The sequence below is a fragment of the Notamacropus eugenii genome, chromosome 3, assembly GCF_028372415.1.
Source record: "Notamacropus eugenii isolate mMacEug1 chromosome 3, mMacEug1.pri_v2, whole genome shotgun sequence".
Lineage (NCBI taxonomy): Eukaryota > Metazoa > Chordata > Mammalia > Diprotodontia > Macropodidae > Notamacropus > Notamacropus eugenii.
Window position 1 is genome coordinate 271,546,984 of NC_092874.1, and position 27,765 is coordinate 271,574,748.

The following is a 27,765-nucleotide window of genomic DNA, read 5'->3' on the forward strand; positions in this document are numbered from 1 at the left end:
AATTGTCTCTATCCTTAGACATTTGAAAAATGATATAGGATATTAGTCTATACTCTCAGAGACCAAAGAAAGAGGAACAGGATACACATATTTATAGCAGCTCTTTTTGGAATTGGAAGAACTGGAAACTATGAGGATGTGCCTCAGTTGGGAATGGTAGAACAAGTTATGGTATAAGAATGTGATGGAATACTATTGTGCTATAAGAAGTGATAAAGGGGATGGTTTCAGAGAAACGTGGGAAGACTTGTATGAACTGATGCAAAGGGAAGTAAGCAAAACTAGGAGAACAACTGATACAACAGTGACGATATAGTAAAGACTATGAAAGACTTAGGAACTTGATCAATGGAATGACCAACCATAATTCAAAAGGATTCATGATGAAATAAGACTTATCTCCCTCTAGACAGAACTGATGTTCTATTACAGAATGAAGCAGATGTTCTTCTCCTTTCTTCCTCTCTCTCTCTCTCTCTCTCTCTCTCTCTCTCTCTCTCTCTCTCTCTCTCTCTCTCTCTCTCTCACACACACACACATGCACATACCACACTTTCTTTTTCTTTCTTCCTGACATGGCCAATGTAGGAATTTGTTCCACATGACTATACATATTTGAAATGGATTTTGTTTTTCTTGACTTCTCAGTGGCTGGGGAGAGGGAAAGGAGAGGAAGAGAATTCAAAATTGAAAATAAAACTGAATTTACAAAAAGAAAAAGAAAATGGTGTTCAGGGTTTTTAGTTGGGAAAGAAGGATCCAAGATCAAGAGATGATCTCAGCAGCCATCTAGCTCAACCCCTTTCTGTTATAGATGAGGAAACTGAGACCCATGGAAGGGAAATGACTTGTAACAGATTTGAATCCAGGACCTTTAACTCCAGAGTCAGTGAGTGCCCTTTCCACCATACCATGTGGCCTCAGGACTTTCTGGAATTTCATCAAGACTTAGGAAAACTCATACAAGAAAAATTTAAAATGTCAACACTGAAAATTCTTCAAAACATTTTTATTTTCTATCATTATTTTCACAGCATTTAGAAAAATCAGAATGGATGATTCTATAGATTCATATAAAGAATGTTGGCTATGGAAGTCAGGAGGTCCAGATTTTTCCAGGTCTTATATGAAAAGCATGGACAAAACTGTTATAGAAATAGTCTTTATTATTTGAAGAACAGAGTAGAGAAGTAAACAGAAATTGGTTTTCTCAAGGAGGCTATTAAAAAACACCATTTAATCTTTGTAACATTTGGAAGTGTCTAAAAAATTCAAACCATATTTGATATAAAGATACTTGCAACCCATGAACAGATGACCAAAAGCTCATTTTTGACCTTATAGATAAAATAAAATTAAAATATGGGACTATTAAATATATATGTGTATATATATGTATATATATATATATATATATATACATACATATATATATATATATATACATATGCACCCATATAACAAAGGACTTCGTAAAAAAAAATGTTTAGCCCCCTTCCCTAGTCACTTGCAGACAATGTAAATATGAATTGATATTTTTTTAAATGTTCCCTTTTGTCTTGATACAGGTAAACACAACCTGCAGATTACATATGGTCCATGCCAGTCATCAGATAACTGTGACCAAAATCACAAGCTAACATATGACTGTAAAAATTCCATATGCTTCAATAATTTGCTTGGTTTTCTTCACTTTGATCTTAAAACTTGTTTTAGGAAAAAACACAAAACACAATAAAACTCAATCTGAAATCAAGATTCTTTAGAAAGGGTCAGCTCATTTTTATTGTCTTTTTCAACCACCATTTGTGACAAAATTGTTAGATGACGATGCTGCTGCAGGTTAATTTTTTTAAAAAGGGCCTTGCTACTCAGCAGCCAGAAGTCACCCTTCTTAACCAGCAATATTGCATTATACTTAATCCCTCTTGCTCAGTTTTGGATCTTGAGCATCCTGAAATCACATTAACATAATCTTTAGGAACCCTTCCTTCCAGGCATTGGTGCAGTGTGTTCATCTTTCAAAGGAAAGAAGTGCGTGCCTCCATATTTCCTTACCTATTCGCTGTCCTTAATGACAGCTATTCATTCCCCCTTGGACGGAGGGGGTTGACCACTAGCAAAACAGTGGAAAATAAATGAAAATAAAAACCCATTGTGCATAACTTTTTTAGTCAAAAGTCATGTATATTCTTAGATGTCAACTTGGTAGGGAAATTCTCAGTGGCTTATCCTATTTAGATTGTGTTTTCAAGGCATTATTAAGAAAGGAAACTTTGTTTTTGATAGAAGCTTCAATGGAATGGAGAAGGGTATATTGAGCCAGGAAAAAAATCTACTCCCTGGATTTTTTACAAATTTCTGGAGGCCAGTGAGCCCTTCAACTCTGTTCTCCAAAGAACCCCATTCGATGCTGATGAGATATAACTAATTTACATCCAGAGAGTGGGCTCCTAACCTGGTAGGATCTAGCCTCTAGATGATTAATACAGGCAGAAATTCATATTCACTTACATACATCATAGATAAGCTACAACTATATAACTCTAGGTGGAAACAAAAATCCCAAATGTTAATATTTTCAGTTGGCCTTGACTGCCATCCCCTGTCAATATTTCCATTAATCCTTGAATGTGGGTTTTTTGTTGGTTTGGTTTTGCTTTGGTGCTCAGACTTAAGAAATGCTGTAAAGGTTTGCTTGTTGTTGAAGTATAGAAGAATTGTCTGTTACTTTTCTAAGATTCTATAAAAACCAGTGTTCGCTGGCACGTGTACTCAAACTTTCTATTCAACTTCTCTGTTCTCTGTTAAAAATCTTCTGTTGATTTTCTAGGCAATCTTTCAATTTATCCTCGGTCAATGTCAGTCGCTGCTCCAGAATGGATACGGTCTACAAAAAGAGGACAATGAACAAATGATGATTATAATGATAAATTCATCACCCTTTGCTAGAAGGGCACAGGATACCAGGACTCAGGGTAGGTGTTCTTAATCTTTAGGGGATCATCGATCCCACTGGGCAGTCAGCTTGGATGCCTATGGATGCCTTCTCAGAATAATGTTTTTCAAAGCATAAAATAAAATACATAGGATTACAAAGGGAATCAATTTTACTGAAATACAGTTACCATAATATTTTTTAAAAGTAGTTCACAAGACAGTAAGTTAAGAACTTATCATGTAAAGTTAAAAGCCCCCTAGGTCCTGTTGGCCTGAGCAAATCACTAGAGTGGCCTTCCAGGAAAGGAGGGAAAATATGAAGCTTTTAAGGAATAAGGGATCAATTTGTAGGACTTCTTCACCTTTTTGGTGTCATAGGCCTCTCTGACAACCTGGACACACACCTATGGGCCCCTTCTCAGAATCATGTTTTTAAATCAATGAAAGAAATGCTAGATTTCAGTTAGAGGTAAGTAAAAATAATGATGAAATTTTTTTCCCCTCTATAGAAGTTCACAGACCCCATGAAATCTATTCATGGAATCCCTCTGGGATCTACCAGTTAAGAACCCCTAAACTAGGGAGGGTGGAAAAGTAACCTTTTTTTTTTTTTAGATTCTCCTGACTTTCAATTCTTATTTTGAACCCATTCCATTGATACTGATTGCATGTGAAGAGGCTAGAACCTTGATCCATCCCCATGCTTATCCATCTCAAATCCAAGCAAGATGAGTCCTAAACCAGTGGTGGTGAACCTGTGGCCTTAAGGCCACATGTAGCCTTCTAAATCCTTAAGTGAGGCCTTTAATTTGTGTTCAGTCAAGAGGCTGCACTTAAGGATTTAGAAGGCTACATGTGGCCTTAAGGCCATAGGTTCCCTACCTGTGGACCCTAACCATCCCATGCCAATGCATTCCACTTAAAGTGCCCATAGACAGGCAACTTTAAATAACATAAGACATACATATCAGAAGGAATCTCCTTCCAAAAAAGGTAGATTTGAGGAACTGGAAGAGTCTAACAAGCAGACAACATCAGGTCTATGATTTAATCCAGAGCAGTATGATTTTTTCCATTTTATATTCTACATTTCTAAATGACTGGCATTTAAGAGCTACATTTGAGACTGTCAAGAATTTTACGATCAAGGCAACTTGCTCTAATGCAACTCCCCATGAACAATGTAATTAATTGAATTTTAACTAACTCCCAATTCAGAATCAGTTACAAACTGCCCAGGTCTGAGTTAGCCAGGAAGTCGTGAGTCATCTGAAACAAAGTGAATCAGAATGTGCTTATTGAGGAGGCCAAGGGCACTTTCTGGAAAGTGAGCTGGGTGGGGCTCCCTCCTCTGACTCTTCCCCATCTTCTGCCCCCCCAACACAAGGCTTCATTTCAAAAAGTTAGGAAGAAGTCGAGTTGACTTCAAGGTTGTGGTCCAGACAGTGACACAGCAGGACAGGGAAGGAATCGTCCTTTGCCCCAGGGTGAGGCGCCGCGGAAGACTAGGAAGGGAAAGCCCACTTGGTAACAAGAGGAAGTTGGGGGCCAGGAGGGAAGTGAGCATCCGACCTCAGGGCGACTGAGAGGCTTTCGCCAGGAAGTAGCCTTTGGGGGGGAAATGCCTCGCACGTTATGGAAGACAGCCAGGAAGCTGGTATGCGTGGGAGTCGGATGTTGTGACACCTTCGACAACCTGCCTTTCTCAGGCATCCCTGGACTCCACTGGGTCCTCAGCATCCACAGGCCCCACAATGCTGGCCAGTTCCACAAAAAAAACTCTCAGATGAAGGAGTGGCTTTTTCAAAACTGTGGCTGTGATTACAGAGAGAAAGAAACCCCTTCTACCAAAGCTAGCGTTCACCTGCCCTTCAACTGAGGGTCTTGGAGAGCTGCCTTGATGAGGACATGGCTTGTCCAAGGGTCATGGGGCCATGTGGGCCAAGGCAGGACTTGAACTGAAGTCTTCCTGATTCTGAGGCCAGCTCTCTAGGTTAGCCAGCCAGTTTAGCCTGACAGCACTTTGTTTATATTTTTCCACCTCCTCTAACATTATTCCTGCAAAAATTGGAAGCCTTGTTTGGTAGAGAAGAGAGGCTTCCAGACTTGGTCAGAAGCCTAGAATGCAGGTACAATATTCAGTCCCTTCCTCCAGGGTAGCTTCCTGGGCAGCTCGCACCACCATAGTGCACAGAGTGCTAGGCCTAGAGTCAGGAAGCCTCATTTTCCTGAGTTCAAATATGGCCTCAGAAACTAGCTGTGTGACCCTGGGCAAGTCACTTAACTCTGTTTGCCTCAGTTTCCTCCTTTGTAAAAGGAGCTGGAGAAGTAAATGGCAAACCACTCCAATATCTTTGCCAAGAAAATCCCAAATGGGGTCACGGAGAGTTGGACACAACTGAATGATAACAACAGATCTGACTTCCAACTCTACTTGAAATGCCTCTGTCTAAGATCAGCAATGACCTTTCCATGGCCAAATCCATGGTCTCTTCTCCACCCTCGTCCTTCTCGGGTTCTTGGTGGGCCCTGACACTGTTCGTCTCCTCTTCTCCCTTGGTTTTCTCCTCCCCTCCTCTGACCACTCCTTCCTACTCTCCTTTGCTGATTCAGCTTATTGTGTCAAGCTCCCTAACTCAGTGCGTTCCAATGCCAGGGATTTCTTTTCAGACAAAACCAGACTGAAGCCCAAGGAGCTAAATAGATTCCTGAAGTGTGACTACTCTACTGCACCCACACGAGGAACTGTGGAACCGAAAGAAGAATTCTACAGGTGTATTAGTTGAAGGGTTTGCCCTGCCTACATTCAAGTATCCTTACAACATAAAGTGAGGGATGATGTAGTGTAAGGGATTTTGGAATCAGGAAGACCTGAGTTCAAGTCTCCCCTCGGACACGTACTTGGCTACATGACCTTAGGCAATTCATTTAACATCTTACTGTCCCAGTCAATAGTCTGAGACTCAAAATTGTAGAGCAAGTTCTAATCTGCATTAGAGGGATTTTCTTCCTAGAAGTCTATAGGCCAGGTCCCCATAATTAAAACCGAAAAGGTCAAGGGGAAGGGGGGAGTGGAGCGATGTGGAAGGAAAGTGAGTTAAACCAGGAAGGTTGAAAGTCACATGAGATTTGTACTGGAGTAACTACAGAAATGAGTGTGACATCAGCATAGTGTGTCGTAAACAGAGGCCACAATTAGTCATTGACAAGCACATTTTCTAAGTCCCCAAAACCTAAAAGCTCGCTGCCACAATCATGCACACAAAGGCGATGCTGCACAAAAACGTCTCAATCAAAAATTGAAGCTCCCAGGAACGGGACAAAAAATACAGCGTAATATTCCATTTCTTTGCCTAAGAGTCTGTGCTGCTTCCTTCTGGTCACAGGGCATCCAAGAAATCCTTATCTGCAGTGTACTTATTGGCTTAAGCAGTGCAGTGATCCACCTATTTAACAAGCATTTATCCAGTGCCTACTGTATGCAAGTGATTTGAGGTGATGGACCCAAGGATGCTGGGGGAGGAGGAAGAGCTCAGTCTGGGATGACTGGAAGAAGGAATGTGCCCTGGATGTGAGTGTGAGTGGCCGGAAGCCTGGGCTGGTGGGGGAAGAAGGGAACAGTCCTGTCCCTATGCAGGTCTGGCAGGTGGTGAGTAGGGGCAGAGCTGGAAGAGCGAGACGCTTGCAATACAACCAAAGAACCCCACTCCCCAACAAGTCCCAAGTGTTTGTAAGAGAGGAGAGACCTGAGCAAGACTAAAAGCAGTGGAGAAGGAATCAGCAAAAGGGCGAGACTGAAGAGTCATGAAAGAAAATGGAGGGGAAGGGTCATGGGCCCAGGAGGGAGAGTCAGCCCTTGGCAAAGGTGAGGCTCACTCAGAACTCTGCAGCAGGAGAGCCGGGAATGGCCCTCCAGTCCCCTGATGGCTATTTGAACAAAGAAACCTTTCTTCTCAGGTTTGACTAGAGCGGCAGAACTTCCTTTTTGCTCTGGTGAGTCTGGGCCCTCTCCCTTTTTAGGCCTGCTCTATGTGATGACTGCCCACAGGTGCACTGCTAGTCTGTGCCTACTCACTTGGGTTAAGACGTTCAGCTGCTCCATGATGTGTTCCAAGGCATCAGTTACGGCCAAAGGGATGCTCTTCTGGCCCTCGGGAGCAGTGAAAGAGCTGTCACCCTTGTCTTCCGGCTTCCTCTCTGTGCTGACTGGGGAGCTTATGGAAGAAGAAGGTGCTAACACAGGGTTCAAGAAACGAGGACTGCTGTCGTCTGGTGGCACTTCATTGGCACTTGGGATTCCCTTTGTCATAAGAGGAAAGAAAGAGAGATTCATCATTTCCAGTCTTCAGGAACTTCTTACATGTAAACTTAATTAAAAAAGAATTTTCAATTCTCTCTACCACAAAAATAAATAAATAATGAAATATGGATCAAAACATCTACACCTAAAAGGTAATTCTGGGAATGACAATTGCACACACACACACGTATACGTACATATGTACACACATGACAATTACATATATACATACATATATGTGTATACACACACATAAATGAGAAGGACAAAGCTCAGGGCTTACAGAGGAAATTCAGTCAGCACTGATGTTTTCAACATAAACTACATCTTACCTAAATCTGTCTACATCTGTCTGAGGGATTAAATGTTTTGCTATTAAAAAGAGTAACCTAAATCAAGTTTAATTCTGATTTTAAAAAGGATAACCATTCTATACATTAAAGAAAAATCTTCAATCAAAAATAGATTTCTGATTATTACTTCTCTGCCTGAACATTCCTGAAAAGGGGTGTGTGGTCCTGGAAAAGTCACTTAACCTTTGCCTGCAGGACTTGAACCCAAGTCTTCCAGACTCAAAGGTCAGACAGCCCATCTATCACTCAATGCTGCAATTCTTTAATAGTGTATTTTTGTCCAACAGACTGTATTGATCCCAATGAGCCGTAGAAGTCATGAGGGCTATACTTTAGAAAGCCTATCAATTCTACCTCCAAGATACAATAAATACCCCTTGAACCCATCAAAGTAAATTTAAAATGCATTCACAGAAATGATTTTTCTAGCCTGTAATACTTCAATTAGAAGCTAAGCTATAAAAACACTCTCTATCATCCCATGAACCTAACTCATTATCATCTTATGAGGTCCTAAATTTGATGTGACCAAGATAAGTTAAAAACTTTCTTGAAAATTTTGAAGCAAAACAATGGTCCCAACAGGCTATGTATGAACAAGGCAAAAAGTAACCCCTTTTTGGCAGTCTGCCTCCATCGCTTAACCACATAAAAACTCCGAGCATTTAAGATTGTAGACTTCATTCTCCAAGCTAGGAGAACTAAGAATTCTCTTAAATAATGCATATTCAGCTGCTGAGGTGATGGTAAGGAATTCAATAATTAGCAGGGTAAACATAAGTGTTTCTCTAATAAATGAAAAGTATGAAGGGACAAGAGATACACATGCAAGAGGACAAATTGTATCCCACGACTAGAGGACGCATTCCTAATGCTAAGCAGCAGCCTTCCCTCTCTATGTGGCAGCCTCTGGGGGATGAGTTAGAATGTGAAAGGATGGGTGAGCCAAAGGAATCCCTCACTAATCATGGCAGGATAAAAAAATCTCTGCACATTCCTGAGTTATCTGAACACAGTTACTCAGTATGATCCCTGTTTAGAGGGGGGAGGTGATCATCTTTGATCACCCCCAAAGCATGGTGATTGTGCACAGGCTGGAACACATTATAAACAAGGAATGATGAGATGCAGTGATATACATGAGGCCTAATACAGTGCCTGAGATAGAGTAAGCACTCAGCTGCTTGGGTTTTTTGTTTGTTTTTTTGAGGGTCACAAAGCTGGTAAAGTCAAGTGTCAAGTGTCAGGTACTCCTGACTCCGGGGCTGGTGCTCTATCCAATGTGCCACCTAGTTGCTCCAGTGCTTGTTGCCATTAAAGAGTGTTATCAAAGAAAGGTACCCGTGGGGGCAAAAATGTTGGATTGGTCACCTGTCAAGGCTGAAAGACAATGGATGGACAGCTTAGGTGTTTGACATTATTTGTATATTCCCAAGATCAAGCAAGAAGGGCCCCCAGCATGTTGGGTGAGCCCTCTAGGGCAAACAGGAGGACTTGGCTAAGAGAACACAGAAAGGGCATCATGGGTGGGTTTTGACTGGCATCACTGGAGAATTATGGATCCAAGAGAATGTCTAAGAATGTGTAAAGCAGGTTATCAGCGTGTGGGCCCATTTCCCAATAAGACCCAGAACATATATACATGCATGTGCACACACATGTGGACCTACATATACATATAATCTCACTTCAAAACAAAGGAGCAAAGTAGCTCAGTAAAGGAGGAGGAGGAATGACTATTCAAAATCAAGCAGTTAAAGGAAGGAAAAGCATCCAAGGAATGTAGGTAAATAAAGAGCTTTAACCTAACTCTTCTAATGGCACCAAATTTTGAAACCAGTAAAATATGACTATAGTCCTGTTGATATTAACTTGACAACATGTAAGCAGCTGTTATATGCAGATCACTGGTGAGGTTACATAAAGATTTGATATGACATAGGATTTGCCATCATACAACATGAAGCCTAGTGAGGGGATATGATACGCACACAAATGACTGTAACACACAAAAACATAAAAAAATACAGTTGGACAAGTGATCACTTATGGTACATGAATTTAAAAGGGTGAAAAAGTACTGGACTGCCTAACTATAAAACTCACCTTTTAAAAAATCTTTTTTCAGAAGTATCAGAGCTAAAATTTGGGGAAGATGTTTTCCCACAGCCAATAAGCCAAAATTTGAATGTTGTTTTCACAGAGTACAAAAAAAATAGAAGAAGACTGAGGAAATTCCTTTGTACAAAAAAGGAAAAAAAATCAACCTGGCCAACAAAACAAAATGAAAAAAATTATATGATAGACTGGTAAGTGAAGGTGCATATTCTCTTTCTCCTTTTCAGAGGTTCTTAATCTTTTTTGTATCATTGTATTTTGGGCAGTCTTGTGAAATATGGTCTTACAATAATGCATAAAATAAAAACATAGGATTACAAAAGAAACCAGTTATATCGAATATTTATATATCTCTATATGTACATACCTGCGTATATGTCTACATACATACATACATACACACACACACACACATCCTCCCTCACCCCACACAGACCCCAGGTTACACACCACAGCCTTAATCCTTGAAACAGGCCCCTATATTTAAAAATATTCTAATATTTGATGATTTATCTAATAGTTCCATAGTTATTTGCTAAGCCTCTTCATATATAATTAGGAAGACAAGGTAGAAAGTGTGAAGACAAGAAACACACCCAGTCTACGGGGATTCAGAGGACGGAGAGATGGCCTGAAGTCCAACTCCCCAGGTGATTTTCTCTCGTCTCTTTCTTCCTAGATGCTGGAGCTGTATTTGAAGCGCAGCAGGGGAACCTCTTGATATGCAGGGAAGAGAGCAAGGAAGTCCCCTGGCCTTCAGCTCTCCCTCTGCCAGCGGTTAGCAGGGCCAGAAAAGCAGCAGCCATATCCCACTCACTCAATCACCCAGCTCTTATTAGCCCAGCAAGTCCCAGGCTCACTGGGGACACAGATGCAAGGAATGAAATAATCCCTCTTCTAGAGCAATTTCTATCTGGCCGGGGGGAGAGCACAGGGTCCTATCTAAGTATATAAAGAACGAGAGACAATAAATGAACAGAACTACGGGTTCTGTGGTTAAACACAGGCTAGGTAGGTGGTAGGGTCAGGAAAGGCTCTGCCTTCAGAGGGTGAAGCTTGAGCTGCTTCATGAAGGAAGAGATGGATTCTAGGGGGGAAGTGAGGAGGGCCCCACAGCAGGTACAATCAATCAACATTTGGCTAGACTGCAGGGCGCAGGAGGGCAAGCCACTGATATACAAGGCTGGAAAGAGAGGCTGGAGTTAGGTCACAAAGGGCTTTAAAAGCAAAACTGAGAAGGTTAGATTTGACTCTGGGGGTAATAGGGAGTCCCTGGAGTCAATGGAATATGGGAGTGACATGGTCAGATCTATACTTAAGGGAAATGAGTTTGGCGCAGACCAAACAGACAAGTAGCCAGTACCACTGGTATCAGAGTATTTATGAAATGTACAATTAGAATGAGTAGCTAGGTGGTACAGTTCATAGAGTGTAGGCCCTGGAGTCAGGTTAGACTCCTCTTCCTGAAATCAAATTGGGTCTCAGACACTTACTAGCTGCATGACCCTAGGCAAGTCACTTTACTTTACCCTGTATGCCTCAGTTTCCTCACTTGTAAAATGAGGAAAAGGAAATAGCAAACCACCCTAGAATCTTTGCCAAGAAAGCCCCAGATGGGGTCATGAAGAGTCGAAAATGAATGAAAAACAACGGAATCACAAACAATTACAACTAGACTACTCTTCAGAGTTTAAAAAAAGAAGTACAGAATATTCACAGAATCCTTTCTTTTGAATGTAAACCCCTGGAAGAGAGATTGGCCACTGGACTCCTGGGCTGATAAGCATTTGCTTTCACACCAGGATCCAGGCTGACCTTTAGTTTATCTGGGAATCCCAGGGCAGTGGGAATGGCTGGGATTCAGCAGTGACTCATAGTTGTGCTGAACTTCTGGCTCTTTTCCTCCATTCCTAATTCCTTCCTGAGGTCAGAAATCAGTAGTTAGTTAAACCTAACCTGGATAAACTAGGGAACAGGGGGGAAAGAGCTGCAGCATGGCTCCCACGGCCCTCTTGGGAACACATCACCTGGCTGGCTCACAACTTCCATTTCAGACTTTTAGAAGACTGCATGCTTATGAGAATGCTCCTACTAAATGCAGAAACAGGCGAATAGCAATCGATTCTGTTTGGTTCATTAACATAAATTTGAGAAAGACATTTAATTTGTAGTTTTTGTTTTTATATTTTGCCCATGATGAACTGTATGGTCTCTTTCTAAAATAGTCTTCAGGGTTTGGGAGTAAGGTTAGCTATTTGTCATGGATTCCTCATCCTCCAAATCTTTGTGAAATCATATGATTTTGAGGGTGGGGGTGGGGAGAGGACACTCCAGAAATACAAAAACCCATTCCATTCTCTGCCTCTTTGCATATCTGGGTGATTCATTCATGCCTCTCAGAAAATGCTCCTGGGATCAGGAATCCACCAAACGCTTTTATCTTTGTCATTATCTCTGGAGTCTCATTAATTCTGAATTCATAGCTGGGCAGAGGATACCAGGCCCAATAAATGACCCAGTGCATATTTTTTCTCCTACTTACATTCCATATTTTACATATTTTAGTAGAAGGCAGGCAGCTAATTCCTTAAGGAGTTTTGTGTCTTCCATGTAAACCTCCCCCCCAGCCCTACCCCCTTCCACCCCACCTGCCCAGCAAAGGGTGTGATTGATATGCATTAATGATAAAGACTGGGCAGCTAGGTGGCACAGTAGATAGAGCACCTGGAGTCAGGCCTGGAGTCAGGCAGACTCATCTTCCTGAGTTCAAATCTGGCTTTAGACACTTATGAGCTATGTGATCCTGGGAAAGTCACTCAACCTTGTTTGCCTCAGTTTCCTCATCTATACAATTAGCTGGAGAAGGAAATGGTAAAGTATTCCAGTAAGAAAACCCGACTGAATAACAACAACGACCATATGATAGAGAATAAAATGACTGTGTCCAGGTGAGACAGTTCCCACACTTGACTCTTACTAAATCAAGGTCTTAACTTAGTACTGGAGGAAAGGAAGGCAAAGCTGGTCAAATGACAAGTCAATAAAATCCTCAGTCAATTCAAAGGAGAGAGATGTCTGCTTTCTAAATGTTTACAAGCACTAACTGGGCTGCACAGAAATGTATTGACTTTCTTCTTCTTAGAAGGCAACAACTGATACAGGATGAAGTGGACAGTGAGAAAAGACTCCTATTCAAGATTATCCTACGTGATAGAGATCAACTTAATTGAAATGGTATGTATGACTGAGAGTTAAATATTCCTATTTTGACAAAAATTCTCTAAGATTTGTATTATAAATAAGCAGTCTCATCCCCTGTGTGATCAAAGGCAATGCAATTAAGATGGTTTAAGGGCTCTCACAAAATAACTGTAGATCTGGAGAGTGTGTCATTACTTTCTGCATTTTGAAAACTATTTCCCAAGTTTTCCCTGGTGTTTCAGAACTGAATTCATATTTCCAGGTCATGGCAAAAAACAGAGATGACAGTTTTTTAGCCAGGGATGGAGTGTACCTAATAAGGGACAGGGAAAACAGAATTGCCTGAATACTACAGAAAAAATCTAAGAAGGTTTTATTTGAAAAAGGAAGGTGAGGATGAACATTGTTCATATGGATGACCACACAAATACCATATATAGAGAGAGGTTCAATAGAAGGGGAATCACAGAAACAGATTTAGAGCTAAAAGGGGTCTCAGAGGTTATCTAGACCAATCTCCTCATTTTATAGGTGAGGAAACTGAGGACCAGAGAGGTTAAATATCTTATCCAAGACCATATTTGTAGGAGAGTCAGAATGTTAAGTTAGGGCTTCAGCCTATAAGCTCATCATCACTCTTTTTACTAAAATGTGGCCTCCTAGAGAACAAGGTCTGTCTCACTTTTCTATTTTTATTTTCAGCACCTAGACAACAGCCTGGTACATAATTGATCCATCAATAAGCATTTATGAAGTATTGACTATGGGCCAAGAATTGTGCTAAGTCCTAGGGTTACAAAGTCAAAGTCCAAACAGTTCTTGACTTCAGGGAGCTTACATATTAAAGAAGATTGATGTTCATCACACCACAGTACCCCTCAAGAATGAAAGAGAGGTCTACTAATTCCTGAGACAATATAAAAAAGAGAGCAGTAAACTCATGACCTCATATGTCTCATACAAGTGAAAAAAGTGTTGATAATATATAGAATGAACTAGCAACATTTATACAGAGAGTCAAATGTGGTCTGAGGTATCAATGAGATCTTGTGATGTGAGACTGAGAGCTGGAATGTGGTTCTGGAAAGGTATATCTTATTTCAAAAATCAATCAGAGCAATTCAAATCCAAACAAACTGCCTCCTACTCTGAAAATTGGTTAAAGAAAAGAAAAATGGGAATAGTCAGTGCCAGAGGATTATGAGAATAAGGGTAACTATTGCACTCTTGATGAAGCTGTGAATCATTGCCACCATTCTGAAAAGCAACTTGAAATGATGTCAGTAGACTAAAATATCCGAACCCTTTGAACCACAGACTCCATTCATTACTGGGTGGAATTAGGAAGACTCATCTTTCTGAGTTCAAATATGGTTTCAGATACTTACGAGCTGTGTGACGTTGGACAACTCACTCAACCCTGTTTGCCTCAGTTTCCTCATCTGTACAATTAGCTGGAGAAGGAAATGGTCAACCACTCCAGTGAGAAAACCCCAAATGCAGTCATGAAGAATTAGACACAACTGAAAATGACTGAACACCAACAACATGATAAAGAATAATATGATTGTGTCTAGGACTCACGATAAGAAGAAAGTCCTTATATATGATAAAAATCTTACAGCAGTACCTTTGTGTGATAGTAAAGAACTGGAAATAAAGTAGATGCCCATTAACTGGGGAATCACTAAACAAACTATAGGATATGAATGTCATGGGATATTACTGCACTGCAAGAAATGATGCGTGTAATGAATACAGGGAAGCATGAAAAGATATCCATCAGCTGATGCAGAGCCAAGAAAACAGTGAACACAAAGAGCACCACAACGTATGGAAAGAACAGGCACACAGGAAAAAAAAACAGTGAATGTTACCTAATGACAAAGAACAAGCACAGCTTGAAACAAGAGCTATGAGAGCCTCCCAACACACCCTCTTCACCCACACAGCTGCTGAGTAATGCACGTGGTTCTGAACTTTCTGAATGTATCAATGGATTGTGCTTTTCCTTCTATTTCTTTTTTGTTCTTTAAAAAGTACTATCTGTATGTGGTTCTCTTAGACATGAATGGTTCTCTCGGAAGTGGAGGGGAAGGGATACTGGGGAAAACTATAATGATGTAAAAATCAAAAGATATTAGGGAAAACTTGTTAAAAAGTCAAGCAAGCATTGAGTTTTATTAAACGCTAACTATAAGCCACAAGTGACAAGCACAGAGGAATCAAAGACAAAAGTGAAAGTTACTGCCTAAAAGATTACATTACAATAGGGAAGAAAGCACAGGCACAAATGATAAAAAACAAACAAACATACATATAGAAAACAAATGCAAGGTAGCTTTGGGAAGGAGGACCATAGCTCTTGAGTGCCCAGGAAAGGCTTCCTGTGGGAGGTAGCCATTGAGTTGAGTCTTAAAGGAAAAGGAGTATTCCAAGAAGTAGAAATGAGAAGGAAGGGCATTCCAAGCATTGGGGGATAGCCAGTGCAAAGGTGAGGAGATGGTGGTTGGGTCTGTAGAGAAGAGGCAATATAATGAAAAACATGTGAAAATAGAAATGACAAGATCTGGCGATGGATTGGCTATATGGGGGGGGTCAGTGAGAGGAGAGAATCAGAGAGGATACTGAGGTACAAGTCTAGATGACTGGAAGGATGATGGGCTTTGGGATCCAGGGGGGATGAGTGAGAAGCCTCTAGGATATACACTTTGAAATGCCTAAGAGATAATTGGTGATTTGAGACTGGAGCTCAGAAGAAAGACTAGGGCTCCACGTATAGATGTGGGTAATGTATCCAGAGGGAGTAACTGAATCCCTGGGAATCCAAGAAGTTACTGAGACAGAGTCAACAGAGAAGAGGGACTAGACACACCTACAGTTATTGAGCATGATATGGCTGATGAATCAGCAAGAGAGACTGAGAAGGAACAGACAGGTGAGTAGGCAAGCCAGGAAACAGATGTCAGGAAAACCCAGAGAAGAAAGAGTGTGTGCAGGAGGAAAGGAGGACATTAAATGCATCAATTAAAAGATCCCTGGCAACTTTGGCAATATCAGTTCTAGTTGAGTGATAAAGTTGGAAGCTCAATGGAGAAAGGGAGAGGAGAGGAAGTGGAGGTGCTGAGTGTAGCCAATTTTTTATTTTTTGTGGGGGGAAGGCAAGGCCTTTGGGGTTAAGTGACTTGCCCAAGATTTCACAGGTAGTGTCAAGTGTCTGAGGCTGGATTTGAATTCAAGTCCTCCTGACTCCAGAGTTGGTGCTTCACTCACTGTGTCATCTAGCTACCCCATAGTCACTTTTTTCAAAGAGTTTAGCTGAGGAAAGGAGGGGATATATAAGGTGATATTTAGCAATAATGGTGGGACCTTTATTATTCAGTCATGTCCGACTCTTTGTGACCCTATTCTGGAGTGGTTTGCCATTTCCTTTTCCAGCTCATTTTTGAGATGAGGATAAGTAGGATAAGTGACTTGCCTGGGGTCACACAGCTAGTAAGTATCTGACTTGAGATTTGAACTCAGGAAGATGAGTCCTCCTGACTTTGCAATCTAATGAGGACTTTTTAAAGGATAGGGAAGAATTTGGCTTGTTTGTAGGGAACAGGAAAACAGCTAATAGGGAGAAATTGAAGGTTAGTGAATGAGGGGGTATGACAAAGAAACAATTTGCTAGGTAAGACAGGAAGGGATGGAATCGAAGGAAACTAAGTAAAGATAGAAGATAACAGGGGCATGAAACTGTAAAAATTATCAGGACAGGTAAATTCCAAAGTAATGTGCTGCAGCTGGGGAACAGAGAGGAAATGGGGGCTACTACAAAGGGGGCTAAAACAAGGAAATTGCTTATTTGTTTTAACGCCATGTTGGGTCAAGAAAAGGATCCAAGGAGGTAAAGGTCTGCTATCCAAGGTGGTGGCTTATTGATAATGAGGGATGGTGAGGAGGATGAACTATGTGGACTTACTATTGTCATTAGCAGCAGTACTAGTAGTAAAACATCTTTTATATCATGTTTGATGGAGTTCAAAGAGAAACAGTTCTGGGAAAAGTGACAATCCTGCTGTTACCCTTTTCTAGTAACTATTTCATGGGTTATTATGGCACAGGTAGATAAAATGACTGTTCTGTAGATAAAGAACAGTACGAAGATTCAAGCTCGGTCTTTTTGTTAGTCTGGTTCCCTCATTCTCTAACATCTGTGATGGAGTTCAGATCAAAGTAGTCTAAGGACAAGTCATTAGCCTGCTCTTATTCTTTTATATTGAATGTTCTGTGTACTAGGAAGAAAATCAGCATCGATGAGGTGTCTACTATGTGCCAGGTACTGTGATAAGTACTTTACAAGGATAATCTCATCTGACTTTCACAACAACTGGAGAGGCAGGAGCTATTATTATGCCCAATTAGAATTGAAGAAACTGAGGCAGATTATGATTAAGCGACTTGCCCAGAATAAATGAGCCAATGATTTATTAAGCACCTACTACATGCAGGCCCTATGCTGAGCACAGGGTCACACAGCTGGCAAGCACCAAGGCCAAATTTAACCTCCAATCCCAGCATTCTGGCTGCTCCATAACTTTGCCACTTCAGTCTTATTCCCCAGTACTGATTTTGGTTCTTTTTTCTTTTATACAGAAAATGATCTTTAGACTTGAGAGAACAGATTGCTTTTTGGGGAGAGCATAGATAAGCAAGGAGCCAGACAGAAGGCATGGATAGAGCTGCTACTAGTGAGTTTGAGCATCAGCAGGCCTGGATGAACTAGCCCCCAGAGGGCCATGGATGGAGGTGGAAGTCGAGTCCCTCGCTCACTGTCAGTGATCTCTGAAAGATCAGAAAGAATTTGTCAATACCACATGACTGGAAGACAGCAAATGTTGTCCTGGTTTTCTAAGAAAGGGAAGAGGGTCTGCAGGCATCAAACTGGTAAACTTGATTTCCAGTCCTGGAAAAGTACTAGAACAGTACTTATGGAGATGGTTTGCGAGCACTTAGGAAGTGAAGCAGTGACCTGTAAAAACCAGCATACCTTTGCTGAGGCCTGGTCACGCCAGACTAATCTCACTACTTCCTTTTCTAATCAGGCAAGGGAAAGGAATGAGCATTTATTAAGTGCCTACCATGTGCCAGGCACCACGCTAAGCACTTGACAAATGTTTTCTCGTTTGATCCTCACAAGAGCTGGGGGAGGTAGGTACATAGGGAAACTCTCCTGGGAGATCAGAGGAATGCTATGGAGGTGGCAGAGTGGTGCAGTGGGTAGAATTCTAGACCTGGAGTCAGGAAGACCTGAGTTAGAATTCTACTGCAAACAATTACTAGCTGTGTGACCCTGGACAAGTCAATTCTCTAAACTTTCATTTCCTCATCAGAAAAATGGAGATACTAATAGCACCCACCTCACAGGGTTATAATATATGTATTTTGTAAACAAATGCTAGCTACTATTATGCTTAAATTTCAGCAACATTTTTATTTTTTCATTTAATTTTATCACATTTTTCTCAATTACATATAAACAAACATTTTTAACCATTTAAAAAAAAATTTTGAGTTCCAAGTTCTCTCTCTCCCCTGTCCTCCTCAAGAAGTCAAAAATTTGACACAGATTACACATATACAGGCATTTAGGGTCACACAGAGAGTAAGCATCTGAGGCTGGATTTGAACTCGAGAAGATGACTCTTCCTGACTCCAGGCCCAATCCTCTAACCATTGTACCACCCAGCTGCCCCCTCCCCCACATTATCTTATGACTATTCTGTGTGTATCTACACACACACACGTATGTGTGTATGTATATACATGTATGTGTGTGTGTGTGTGAAGACATGTCTTCCTCTGCCAGAGAACAGCTCCTTGAGGGCAGGAGGCCTTCACTATTTGAAACATAGTAAGAGCTTAATAAAATATTTGCTGGTGGATGGATCTGATTTAGAGGCAGAGATAGAAAGATAGATAAGAGCACAATAGGGCAAATGCCAGGCTAGTTAAATGAGCAAACCCAAAGAATGGGCATGAATGTTTCAATGTTAGCTTGAAGGCAGGTGTCTATTGGAGCGCCCCAGGGATCTGTCCTTGACCTTGGGCTACTTGACATTTTTGTCAGTTACTTAGAAAGAGGCCTGCATGTTTATAAAATCTGAATTTGACATGAAAAGGAGAATAGCTAACACAATGACAGAGATGACATCCAGAAATCTCAACATATTAGAACTATGGCCCAAGTCAAATTCAGTGAAATTTTATAGTGATAAATGTAAGAGTAAAAAAAAATCAGCCTCAAAAAGTACAAGATGTAGAAGACAGAACTAGAAAAAAAACCTGTGAGGAAAAAAAAAAATTTGGGATTTTTAAGTGAACTTATAGTCAAGATGAGTCAATGTGACATGGAGAGAAAGAAAGAAGAAAGAAGGAGGGAGGGAGGGAGGGAGGAAGGAAGGAAGGAAGGAAGGAAGGAAGGAAGGAAGGAAGGAAGGAAGGAAGGAAGGAAGGAAGGAAGGAAGGAAGGAAGGAAGAAAGCTACCGCTACCACAGACTCCATGGCAAGGCATGGAGTTCAGGACACAAGAGGCAGCAACAGTCTTACTTGATTGTGCTCTGGTCACATCACACAAGTTCAGCTGGGGGCATCATATTTATGAGAACCCAGACAAGAGCAGGTCCAGAAGAAGGGAATCTGCATGGCCCCAGGAGACAGAGCTGGTCAAAATGGGTGGAAGTCACCAGGAGGCCGGCGTAGGATCCTAACCATGAGAGTTGTCTAAAGGCAGAATCGAAGTCGTAAGTTGTAGGACCTATGACATTGCCTGACAAAGGCCGGAGGTTGGTTGCTTGTAGGGGGTGCTGTAGAAGGTTCCCTGGACCTGGTACCAACTGGGCTAGCTGCTGTCTGAGGTCTCTTCGGACCATTCTATTCTGTGATTCTTACATACTTTGTCGAAGAGTTATTTCCCAGCCCTCTGACCTCCAAATGTTTCTGCTTTAGTTATGGAGCCATCTGCCTCAAATGGAGATCACACTCATTAAGGACTCCCCATTTGGATTCTTGTCCATATCCCCCACAAGTCCATCAAAAGGAATCTACCCAAAGAGATGTGGGCCTACCTCTTTTTTTTTCAACATCATGAAGATGCCATTGGAGTACCTGAGCTGTCTGCAGATCATCCCTGCTCTTGCCACTTGACAAGCTGATCTTTTTCCATCATACATTTCTTGTATGACATCTTTTATTCCAGATTTTTGTGTTTCCTTATTTGTTATATGTTTCAGTCTGTTCACACATATCGTCTATCCATCAATCAGTTGTTGTTTTGTTGTTTCAGTCATGTCTGACTCTTCATCACCCCATGTGGGATTTTCTTGGCAGAGATACTGAAGTGGTTTGCCATTTCCTGCTCCAGCTCATTTGACAGATGAGGAAACTGAGGCAAAGAGGATTAAGTGACTTACCCAAGGTCATATAGCTAGTGGCCAGATTTGAGGCTGGATTTAAACTCAGGAAGATGAATCTTCCTGACTTGAGTCCTGGCACTCTGTCCACTGAGCCACCTAGCTGCACTATAGAGGACACACTCATTTTCATAGAGCTTCTTCTCCATTTTAGTTTAAGGCTCAAGGTCTTCCTGACTCCAGGCCTGGTGCTCCATCCACTGTGCCACCTATCTCCTTTGCTTATCAATTAACTTAGAACTAACTGACCCAGTTTTGTGATTTCCTTCAATAATATGTGGTAGGTATTTTTCATGTTTGTCTTGGCATCCTCAGTGTCCGGAGCACAGAAAGCACTTAACTAATGGTTATGGAATGGAAGTGAGTCAGTGAAGCAGGTTGGCCCACCTAGACAACGTGCTCATGATTAGAAATGGCTGAGCAGTTCTTCTCTGTCCTGTCATATGGCAGTACCTTCACTATGTGCCTCCTAAGTCTGCTGAGAGCTAATTTGAAACTTCAACTGTCCAGTTCTGCTGGTTGAGAGCAGATCTTTGCAGGAGTCAGTCCTTTTCATTGTGGGTTCCGTGTATCCTACCCTTGGGTTGTAGAGAAAGAGGGAACCCCAACTACTCCAAAACTAGTCCCAGCTACTGTAGTGGCATTTCCTTGACTGGAAAAAAATGGAGTTGTGGTTGATGGGGAGCAAAGAGTGCGTTCACTTTCTGCAGATGGATTTGTGTCTCATCCACTAGTACCATCTAGGAGCTCCAAGGAAAAATCCAGCTGCTGCTGGTGGCATTTAAGTTGATTTTTGTTTGGAGATGAGCCCTGATAGAATAATGCATAAAGAATATTGTCCACAAGGCATCATGTATAGAGAAGGCCTGGAGGTTGAGGAAGCAGCTTTGGCAAATTAAGATCACAGATAGAAAATGGACCAGAAAGTATGACGCTGCCTAAGTCAGTTTCCATTGTTACAACCCGACAGAGTCAAATAACAAAGAGTACCCAAGAAAACCAAGGCAGAAATGCTTGGATGGCACTTACACAGTGCAACCCAAAATAATGTAGATATCAGAACGCTGGACCATAGCAAAGAGCAGAAGCTAGTGGTCACTTATTATATGATGGAAAGAATGATGTGCAAAATCTTACTGAGAGACCAAATGACAAATGGACTCCATGGGTCAAGAGTAGGTGTTTTTTGTTACTGACTGGAGAAATGCAAATTAAAACAACTCTGAGGCACCACCTCACACCTACCAGCTAATATGAAAATGGTAAGTATTGGAGAAGACATGGTAAAATTGGAACACTAATGCATTGTTGGTGTAGTTGTGAACTGACCCAACTATCCTAGAAAGCAATTTGGAACTATAAAACTGTGCATACGCTTTGATCCAGCAATACTACTACTAGGTCTGTGTCCCAAAGAGATCATAAAAAAGGAAAAAAGGACCCACATGTACAAAAATATTTATAGCAGCTCTTTTTGTGGCCAAGGACTGGAACCTGAGGGGATGCCCATTATTGAGGGAATGGCTGAATAAGTTGTGGTATATGAATATAATGGAACACTACTGTTCTATAAGAAATGGTGAGTGGGTAGACATCACAAGAACCTGGGAAGACTTGCATGGACAGATGCTGAGTGAGGTGGGCAGAATCAGAACACCGTACGCAGCAACGGCAACACTGTGAGATGACTGGCTCTTCTGAGTAATGCAATGATCTGAGACAATTTTGAAAGACTCATGATGGAAAACACTATCTGCATCCAGCGAAAGAACCATGGAATCTGAATGCAGATCGAAGCAGACTGCTTTCTCTTTCGTTTTTTTGTTTTTTCTTTCTCATGGTTTTCCCCTTTTGTTCTGATTCTTCTTTCACAACATGACTAACATGGAAATACGTTTAATATGATCATATGTTTATAGCCTATATCAGACAGCATGCCTTCTTGGGGAGGGGGGAAATTTAGAACTCAACATCTTATAAAAATAAAAAATTTGTGGAAAAAAAAAGAAAAGAAGAAAGAGTAGGTGTTTTGGAGGGAGCATATCATCTGAAGGAACACCGTAGGTCACACAGTAAGGATGACAGATGGACGTTTCAGATCATATGGGACCACAAATGGCTGACCAGGCCCAAGACTCATTAGGATGAATCTGTATCATCTATTTGGTCAAATAGAGAAAACAGGGGTCATAGTCAGATACTGGAGTTTGATGGATCTGCATTTTCATCGTGACATATTTAGCCCATTGCTTGGCACACAGGAGGTGCTTAAAAGCTTATTGACTAAAAAAAGGAAAAATAACATATTTGATCATGAATGCTCATATAACACATTCCATCTAATCTTCACAACAGTTCTCTCAAGTGGTTAAGACAAATGTGATTATTTCCACTTTACAGATGAGGAAACTAAGGCTGGTCACCTGATATGACCACAGTTACATGGCCATTATGTGTGGCAGGCTAGGATCTGGGTCTCATGAATTCTGATTCACAACTGGTCCCCCAAGGTTGGAATGTGCCACCTCCATCTCTCTCTTCCCTCTGCTTCAAATCGCTGCTTGGTACCCAAGGTCAGTCCTGATCTTTCTACTGACTGGAATGCTCTCCCTCTTGAGCATACTTTGGATCAACTTACTTGGGCATGTGTTGGAATCCCTCTACCTCTCCAGTTCATCCTCAGGAGAACACCTGAGAGCAGAGTTGCTTTCATATCGTTTTTGAATTCCTAGAACCTAGCCCGGTGCCAAGCACACAGTAGATGTTTAATATGTGTTTGATGGATTGAATTTCCACTATCCGACACCACCCAACAACCTGTTCTGTTTATCTAGTAAAGCTTGACGGTATTTGAATCAAAGCTGAAATCCACTGAGAAGGTTAATTTTACGACTGTGACATTATTTTTTTTTAAATGAATGTGTACATAGATTGAAATGGGCTCCTTTGGTGAAGTTGGGAATAGTGGAAATTCTTTAGAAGTTTCAAGTCATCCTGTTTAAGAGCTTCCTGCTCACTGCTATTTTCAGATAAATTAAAGGCCAGCTTTATCAAATTCCTTCACCTCTTTTACTGTGGAGCTCACTTTGTTATTTTTAGTTCATGAATCCATGAAAATATTTTTGTAATTTATCAGAGTGTTTGAGCGCTACCCTTCCTAAGCCCTTATATTCGATTAATGTTTGGTGAGGAATCTCTCACCTTTAAAAAGTCAGCACCCTCGTTGCTTCCGTTTCTGCTATTTCTTCCACCAGCAAAATAAAGGAAGAAAATACCCACCAGTCTGCAAATTTATAATGACTGGGACTTGGAATTCTGTGACTCCAATGGTCAAAGCATGAGGGCTTCACGGGCAGACCTCCCCGGGTCTGTCTGCTAATGTAATGTCTATGGTTCATGACTTCTGTGCTCAAAGGAGTTCCACAGTACATGGAACCCTTTCTTCCAGCATTCTTTCAAGATCATTACAGTCTTTCAACGACTAGATATAACCAGTCTTAGTCTTATTCACAATAAGAATTATTGTTATTTAGGTAATGTTTTAAGGTTTCTAAAGAGGTTTTGTTTGGGTATTACTGCATCCACTTTGGACTTTAAGCTTTTATTTACAACTGACCATACAATCACAGATCTAGAGTTAGAAGGGACCCCAAAGGCCATTGGATCCAACCACCTTAGTTTACAGATGAGGAAACTGAGACCCAGGGAAGCTAAATGTCTTGCCCAAAATCACACTGGAAATAGGTGTTAGAGGTAGAATTTGAATCCAGCTTCCCTAACTCAAGAGCCATTGCTCTTTCACAGCTCAAACACCTGCCTGGGGTTTCCACTCTTCTGATTGGTGGTTGCCTCAGTTGCCTACTACAGGTAGGTTGGCCTGGCTTCAGCCATGCTTTATTTCACTCCCTAACCACTGCTCCACCAGGCCCCATGCCATACCATCTAAGAACATCCCCCCCTCCCAATTCATATCAACTGTCACTGATCCTAGATCCTAGAAAGGAGACACCAATTTATTCTCTCCTCCTCCCCTCCCAGGGCTCTACTCACTCTCTCTGTAACTTTCTGGACCGTAACACCCTCTTCCTGACCACTGCTCACCACAGTCTTCCCTTTGTATCTGTATCCTAGCACTCAGCCCAATCTTTGGCACATAGTAAACAATTAATAGATGCTTTCTCATATATTCATTCCATGAACTTCTCAAAACAAGAAAATGACAGTTCAAAACTGTCCTCACTGAGAGGCTTAGGCTGATCCACTGAGTGCTAGCGGGGGATTCTCTGGTGCCATCACCACATTTTGCAGATGTGAAGATGGGGCTCAGAGGGTAAGGGACCAGGCCCAGGGTCACCCAGCTAAGTGGGGAGTGACCTGTACTGTTCTGCTGAAGTCTAACCCTGTGCTTTAGTGAGGGTTCAAGTCTGCAGTCTGACTTTGCTGTGTGACAGCCTGAATCTCTCTCCCTTCGCTGTGACTCTGGTGCCAAACCACATCACCTCCTTTGTCACTGTCTGGCTCTTGAAGGAAGGGGGTTGGTTCATTTCAGCCACCATTCTAGGCTATCTCCTTCACCTGCCACCTGAACCCAAGCACCCCATGTATGTGGAGTTGTGTCCAGGATGGCTATTTTCTCCTTTAGGCTGTACTTTCTACCCTAATGCCAGTGCTATGAGGACATCCTATCCCTTCAGGTTTTGGGGCTGTACACATGAGGAAACGAAAACATGAGAAACTGTCGGGTCACATCCAATGGAAGGGAAGAGAGTGGCACATAGTAGGTGCTCAGTCAATGTTTACTGATTGACTGATCAATTTTGGGCATACACCTAAAATCTTCCATTCAGAAATCTTTTGCTAGATTTCCACCAAAAATTCTGAATTTTATCTCATAGTTTCAGGGTATAAATACTATGAAGACAAAGAATTATGTATATTGAGACTCAGAGGCAGGAACTGGCACATTTCTATCAATCCTAAATGGCAAGAAAACATCAACATGTGTTAAAAAGGGTAGTAGAAAGACTTGGGACCCAAACACCTAACCTCCGAAGAGACCACTTCAAAGTCATCAACGTAACTGTCTGCTGTGGCCTCCAAAATGCCACTGCCATGGGACAAGCTTAAAAAACATGTGGCCAGGCCTGGGGAGAGGGAGACGGCAGATGTGGCAATCTGAGGACTGTCATTTCATCCAGCCAACGTGTACATGAAGGTATTCATGGTACGTAAGAGCACTACTGGTATACAATGCCAATTATGAAGCATTTTTACAGAAACAAGTCTTCCTCAGTTTCAAAATGAATTCATAGAAAATCATGCTTTTCTTTCATTTCTTGCTTTTCTCTTTTTGCTCCCTATTTTAGTATAAGTCATATAATAATAACAGGTAATAGCAGTTGAAGGTGTGTAAAACACTTTATGAATATTAACTCATCTGGTCCTCAAAACAACCCTGGGATGTGAGGGGCAGGTGGGGAGGGAGAGGTGCTGTCATTAGCCTATTTTACAGATGAGGAAAGTGAGGCAGAAAGATGAGGTCACACAGGTAGTGTCTGAGGCTAGATTTGAACTCAGGCCTGTCAATCAGAGGAGCATCTTAAAGTCAGGGACTGTTTTATCTTTGTTATTATTTCTAGCTATCTGGCATACAGTAGGTATTTAATAAATGCTTGTGGGTTTTTGTTGTTGTTGCTTTGGAATAAAGCTATTTTTTTCTCATAAGAAAATAGTTTTTGACATTCCCAATGTACAAGAATCTAGAAATCTGAAAGTAGCAATCTGGCTTTTTCTCAATGAAACACAACCTATTTTAATTGTGAACTGAACCAGAACAAAGAGACAGAGAATGTTTTAAAGTGGACATCAAGAGTAAAAAACATATTCCTTTATTAGGCTCTACACATGCTCTGACTGACACCTCTGCTTTTCTTTGTGGCCACAGTGGTTCCCATATTAGGATGATTTTTCAGAATTCCAAAACTTTCACTAAGATTAAGTTCCCTCTGAACACGCAAACTTTTGAATCTATAGTGTCTGCTGAGTGAGGTGCTTTGTCCGAGTCCGCATTGAGGGATATGTTCATTTTAGGGAGACGCCATCAGCAGCTTTTCAAACCTCAGAACATATAGACACTTGGCACTAAAGGACCCCACTGGACCTGAAGCCTGCAACTTTCACCCTTTCCAGTTTGGGCTAACAGAGTTGGGAAGTAGCGTCTAACAATGCCAACTTAGCTCTGTTTATATTGTAAGAATGAGTATTTACATGCCATCTCCAGGCCCCAAAGAAGGAAATGAACTGATCTCGGAGGGTTTAGGTGTAGATTCAGGAGATTCCCATGGATCGGGCTGTTCTGACAACACAAAGGATGATAACTAGAGGGACGTCTCCAGAGGTCTTAGGTTTAACGAGTTGTAAAATGGCTACAAATCACTTGCAATAAGGCAAGTCCCATGACCATTCTCCCCCACACACTTTTAACCTCATTCCACTGCAGAACATTTTCTCTGGCAACAGATCCTCAATATCACTAGGAAAGTCAGTGCTAAAATAGGACTAACATTGCAACCAAGTTGATGCAGTATCTTCCATTGAATTTGTGTCTCTCCAAAGGAGGTGGTGCAGATATAGATAAAGTGCTGCGATAGATATGGATAGAGCGCTGGGCCTGGAATCAGGAAGACTCATCTTCCAGAGTTCAGATCTGGCCTCAGACGCTTCCTAGCTATGTGACGCTCGTCAAGTCACTTCACCCTGTTTGCCTCTGTTTCCCCATTTGTAAAATGAACTGGAAAAGGAAATGGCAAAATTCTTTAGTAACTTTGCCAAGAAAAGTGCAAATGGGGTCATGAAGAGTTGGAAATGACTGAAAAAAAGACTGAACAACGATAAAGGCAGGTCACCCCAATGACGTCTTGTAAAGAAGCCCTTTGGCCTTTCTTATTTTAAGGTGCATTGGATTCTACATTCTGGAAGAAAAAACAAGCCTCCCTTTAGTCCAAATAAACTAAGGAGGATACTGCTGTTAACCAATCCTATAAATACTTGTTGAGATAGTTACTGTATATTCTGGAACAGATTTAAACAAATGGTTTTAAATGATAGATGAAATAATGATTCATGCCAGGAAGCCTGACAGAAAGATGAAGAGCCCTCCACATGACAGACCTTCTGGAGAGGAAGCAGTCAGAGAGTAGCATATCTTAGACTCAGTTAGCTCTGACATGCCTTTGCTGCATTAGGCAGAGGGGTTGTGCTGACAAGTGGCCACCAGTCACGGAATGAGGACTTATCACTTGGGAACAGGTGTGAAACCCAGAAGATGGCTCAGGCAGATAGTCACTGACACACTCTGGCTACAGGACTCACTTCCGAGTTCCTGTTCTGAAACGG

At 41.5% G+C, this 27,765-nt stretch overlaps 1 protein-coding gene across 3 annotated transcripts in view; it reads right to left on the minus strand.

Annotated features, from left to right (window-relative positions):
- Positions 1-994: 994 nt before the first annotated feature.
- The window catches only part of POC1B (POC1 centriolar protein B), a 106,931-nt gene continuing 80,160 nt past the window's right edge, over positions 995-27,765 (minus strand). For all 3 annotated transcript variants that reach the window (XM_072655540.1, XM_072655542.1, XM_072655541.1), the window contains 2 exons: positions 7,016-7,240; positions 995-2,890 (listed from right to left, as the gene is read on the minus strand). In XM_072655540.1, coding sequence (XP_072511641.1) covers positions 2,789-2,890; positions 7,016-7,240 — 327 coding nt within the window. In that variant the 3' untranslated portion in view covers positions 995-2,788. The remainder of the gene's footprint in view (positions 2,891-7,015; positions 7,241-27,765) is intronic.